This window comes from Sinocyclocheilus grahami, unplaced genomic scaffold, assembly GCF_001515645.1.
Source record: "Sinocyclocheilus grahami isolate Dianchi unplaced genomic scaffold, SAMN03320097.WGS_v1.1 scaffold647.1, whole genome shotgun sequence".
In the NCBI taxonomy this organism is placed as follows: domain Eukaryota; kingdom Metazoa; phylum Chordata; class Actinopteri; order Cypriniformes; family Cyprinidae; genus Sinocyclocheilus; species Sinocyclocheilus grahami.
In genome coordinates, this window is record NW_015505826.1 from 169,881 (window position 1) to 174,280 (window position 4,400).

Consider the following 4,400-nt stretch of genomic DNA (forward strand, 5'->3'; position numbering starts at 1 on the left):
CAGCTGTATTTTCAGCATCATTCCTCCAGTCTTCAGTGTCACATGATCTTCAGAAATCAGTATAATATGCTGATCTGCTGCTCGAGAAACATTTCTGATTATTATCAATGTTGAAAACAGTCGTGCTGCAAAATATTTTTATGGAAACCGTCATACATTTTATTTTTCAGGATTCACAGATGAACAGAAAGTTCAAAAGAGCAGCATTTATTTGAAATAGAAATCTTCTGTAACATTAGAAATGTTTGAAATGTTAGAAATGCGTCCTTGATGAATAAAAGTATTAATTTCATTCACAAAACTGTAGTGTACCTTCAGACATTTTCCTCTATATTATTATAGTTCATCGGTTCATCAATATTTGTTCAGCTAGTCAGCGTTGAGTGTTGTAACTGTGTGTCTGTGTTCAGCCCGTCATCAATAACAGCCCCTGGATGCTGCTGTACTTCATCTCCTTCCTGCTGATCGTCAGTTTCTTCGTCTTGAACATGTTTGTGGGTGTGGTGGTGGAGAACTTCCACAAGTGCCGGCAGCATCAGGAGGTGGAGGAGGCGCTGCGGAGGGAGGAGAAGCGGCTGAAGCGCATGGAGAAGAGGAGGCGCAGTAAGACCCTGCATATGAGGAGGAAGGAGTTTGAGCGTCTCATTAGTCTCTCATCTCTTCTCAGCTCAATCCATCTCCATCGTCCCGCTGCTCTCGTTTGCTTCTCTTCTTCTTCATTTTTCTTCATCTCTTTCGCTCTCGTCTGTTATCAGGTTATCTATCTATCTATCTATCTATCTATCTATCTATCTATCTATCTATCTATCTATCTATCCTAGTGACATGCTAATCATGTTAGAAACATACTAACAACATGCTAGTAGCAAGCTAATCATGCTAGAAACATGCTACCGACATGCTAGTCACTTGCTAATCATGCTAGCAATATGCTAGTAGCATGCTAATCATGCTAGCAACATGCTAATCACTCTAGAAGCATGCTAGTAACATGTTATCAACATCTATCTAAATGTTCAAACTTCAGGCTTTTACAACTGCTTTAAACTTTCCGGCTAGGCTTTCTCAGGCCAACCTCAAGTTTGTCTTGACAAACTTTTTTTTATCTAGTTATTGTTCATCTTCCCGTGTCGTCTGCTGCTCTCACTCGTTTATCTCTCGTGTTTTTCCTCGTTCTTCTTCTCCTGAGATCCTGGGCCACATTCATCACCGCTGACCCCATTGTTTCCTCTTCCTCATTTACATCCATCCATCGCTCTTTCTGTCCGTCTCTCAGTGAAATATCAGCGTGTGGTTCCTGTCAAAGCATCAGCACACAGTTAAAACCAATGCAGGTGAAATGAAAGATGATGTTAATATTAATAAATGTTCTGTTTGTGTTTAGAGGCCCAGCGGCTGCCGTATTACTCCTCATACGGTCGCGTTCGGCGGATGATTCACTCGTTCTGCACCAGTCATTATCTGGACCTCTTCATCACCCTCATCATCTGCATCAATGTGGTCACTATGAGCCTGGAGCACTACAACCAACCACGGGTGAGCAGCACCGTCACATGACCCGCAGCCAATCAGCTGCTTGCACACTCGCTTTGATTGATTGGTCTGGTTATTTTAGTGTCATTGGAAATACTATTATAGTTTTTATTCATATTTTGATTATTTTATATTTTCATTTTAGTTAAAGTTAAAAAAATGTTGTTTTCATATATGTCCATATAGTTTTGTATGTTGGTTCAGGGTTGGTGTCATCTGAGGTCCTCGGATGGGTTGGCATCTTCTCTTCTCAGGTGTTCGGTCATCTCAGATCTTTTAAGGGCTGGATCCAGACTGAAGCTTGTGTAATTCCTAGTTACCTCAGGATTCCCATCCCGTGGCAGAAACAGAGAAGCAAATAGAGAAAAAATAGTGTAGCTGCTGTTCAAACCAAGCAAAGAATAATAATAATGTGCATTTGATTAGATATAACTGGAGTACAAGGTTATGAGAAACATTATTTGAATGCTTGGCCAAAGAGATGTGTCTTTAATCTAGATTTAAACAGAGAGAGTGTGTCTGAACCCCGAACGTTATCAGGAAGGCTATTCCAGAGTTTGGGAGCCAAATGCGAAAAAGCTCTACCTCCTTTAGTGGACTTTGATATCCTAGGTACTACCAAAAGTCCAGAGTTTTGTGATCATGGGGAGCATGATGGATTGTAGCGTGGTAGAAGACTAGTTAGGTATGCAGGAGCTAACCCATTAAGGGCCTTATAGGCAAGTAATAGTATTTTGTAACTGATACAGAACTTAACAGGTAGCCAGTGCAGAGACTGTAAAATTGGGGTAATATGATCATATTTTCTTGACCTGGTAAGGACTCTAGCCGCTGCATTTTGGACTACCTGTAGCTTGTTTATTGAAGATGCAGGACAACCAGCTAGCAGTGCATTACAATAGTCCAGTCTAGAGGTCATGAATGCATGAACTAGCTTTTCTGCATCAGAAACATGTATCATGTTTCGTAACTTGGCAATGTTTCTAAGATGGAAGAATGCTGTTTTTGTAACACGTGAAATAGAATTTACAAAACAAAATCAAAAGTTGCTATCTAATATAACACCCAGATGACTGTAGAGGAAGTAACCGTGCATCCGTCTAGTTGAAAATTGTAATCCAAGAGATTCTGTGTACTGTCTTTTGGTCCAATAAGTAATATCTCTGTCTTATCTGAATTTAATAGGAGAAAATTATTGGTCATCCAATCTTTTACATTTTTAACACACTCCGTTAGCTTAGATAATTTAGAAGTTTCATCTGGTCTTGTTGAGATATATAGTTGAGTATCATCAGCATAACAGTGGAAACTAATCCCGTATTTCCTAATAATATTACCAAGGGGCAACATGTATATCGAAAACAGCAGAGGACCTAGGACAGATCCTTGTGGGACTCCATATTTTACTGGTGATAATTGAAATGATTCTCTGTTTAAATAAACAAGGTGGTAGCGATCGGACAGGTAGGATCTAAACCATCTTAAAGCCTGCCCTTGAATACCTGTATAGTTTTGTAATCGATCTATCTATGAGTATGTCATGATCTATAGTATCGAACGCAGCACTAAGATCAAGTAAAACTAGCAATGAGACACAGCCTTGGTCTGACGCAAGACGCAAGTCATTTGTAATTTTAACAAGTGCAGTTTCTGTGCTATGGTGGGGCCTGAAACTCCGCATCAATATCTTTTTTTTGCAGGAAGGAGCACAATTGAGCAGAAATATCTTTTTCTAAAATTTTAGACATAAATGGAAGATTTGAAATGGGTCTGTAATTTGCCAGGTCACAAGTCTAGCATATGATTAAAATGCAGCAGAAAACTCATATTTCCTAGTTATAAGTGTATGTTAATGAACTCTTTATTTATTCATAAATAGGATGCATGTGCACACTAATTCACAATTAGCATTACATATTCAGGAACACTGTGGGATCTGTAAAATAGTAAATAATACTCTGAGGAGCATCTACTGTAATCAGAGTGACAGTAAATCTGGAGTAAAGGCCTGTGTTGAGTTTCTTCTCTCTGGTTTCTCTCAGTCGTTGGAGATGGCGCTGACATACTGCAACTACTTCTTCAGCTCCACGTTTGTGGTGGAGACCATGCTGAAGCTCGTCGCGTTCGGCTTCAGACGCTTCTTTAAAGACAGGTGAGCAGCGCTTCCAGAGGATCTCCGGTTCGTCCGTTCAGTGCCGTGACAATGATTCTGTCTCTGCAGATGGAATCAGCTGGATCTGGCCATCGTTCTGCTGTCTGTGATGGGAATCACTCTGGAGGAGATTGAAATAAACGCTTCGCTCCCCATCAATCCCACCATCATCCGAATCATGAGGGTCCTGCGCATCGCCCGCGGTGAGCATCAACACCGCATTATACACACATGCTGGGAATTCCGAGATAAAAACGTTCATTTATGCATTGCATTCATTTATTTAAAAATCATTTATGCACTTAAAAGTATGCACTTAGTATTAAATGCAATTTGGACTGATCTGAAACCTCCATCAGCGTCTCTGTCATCTCAGTCCTGCCTCTCGTGGATGTTTCTGTGTGATCTTCATTTAGAGAGACTCAGATTGAAGTCTGAAGATGTTTCTGTCTCTCCCGTGACGTTCAGTGTGATTTTGTCTCAATTTCGCAGTTCTGAAGTTGTTGAAGATGGCCACAGGAATGAGAGCGCTGCTCGATACTGTGGTGCAGGCGTTACCGCAGGTATACACAAACACACACACACACACTCTCTCTCTCACACACACTCACTCACACACACACACACACTCACACACACACACACTCTCTCACTCACTCACTCTCTCACACACACACACACACTCTCTCTCTCTCTCTCTCTCTCTCTCTCTCTC

At 40.8% G+C, this 4,400-nt stretch overlaps 1 protein-coding gene across 1 annotated transcript in view; it reads left to right on the plus strand.

Annotated features, from left to right (window-relative positions):
* LOC107558512 (voltage-dependent T-type calcium channel subunit alpha-1I-like) overlaps positions 1-4,400 on the plus strand; it is a 41,187-nt gene that overhangs the window by 32,896 nt on the left and 3,891 nt on the right. The window contains exons 22-26 of the mRNA XM_016242166.1: positions 411-603; positions 1,385-1,536; positions 3,576-3,685; positions 3,755-3,888; positions 4,178-4,248. Of these exons, the coding sequence (XP_016097652.1) occupies positions 411-603; positions 1,385-1,536; positions 3,576-3,685; positions 3,755-3,888; positions 4,178-4,248 (660 nt within the window). The remainder of the gene's footprint in view (positions 1-410; positions 604-1,384; positions 1,537-3,575; positions 3,686-3,754; positions 3,889-4,177; positions 4,249-4,400) is intronic.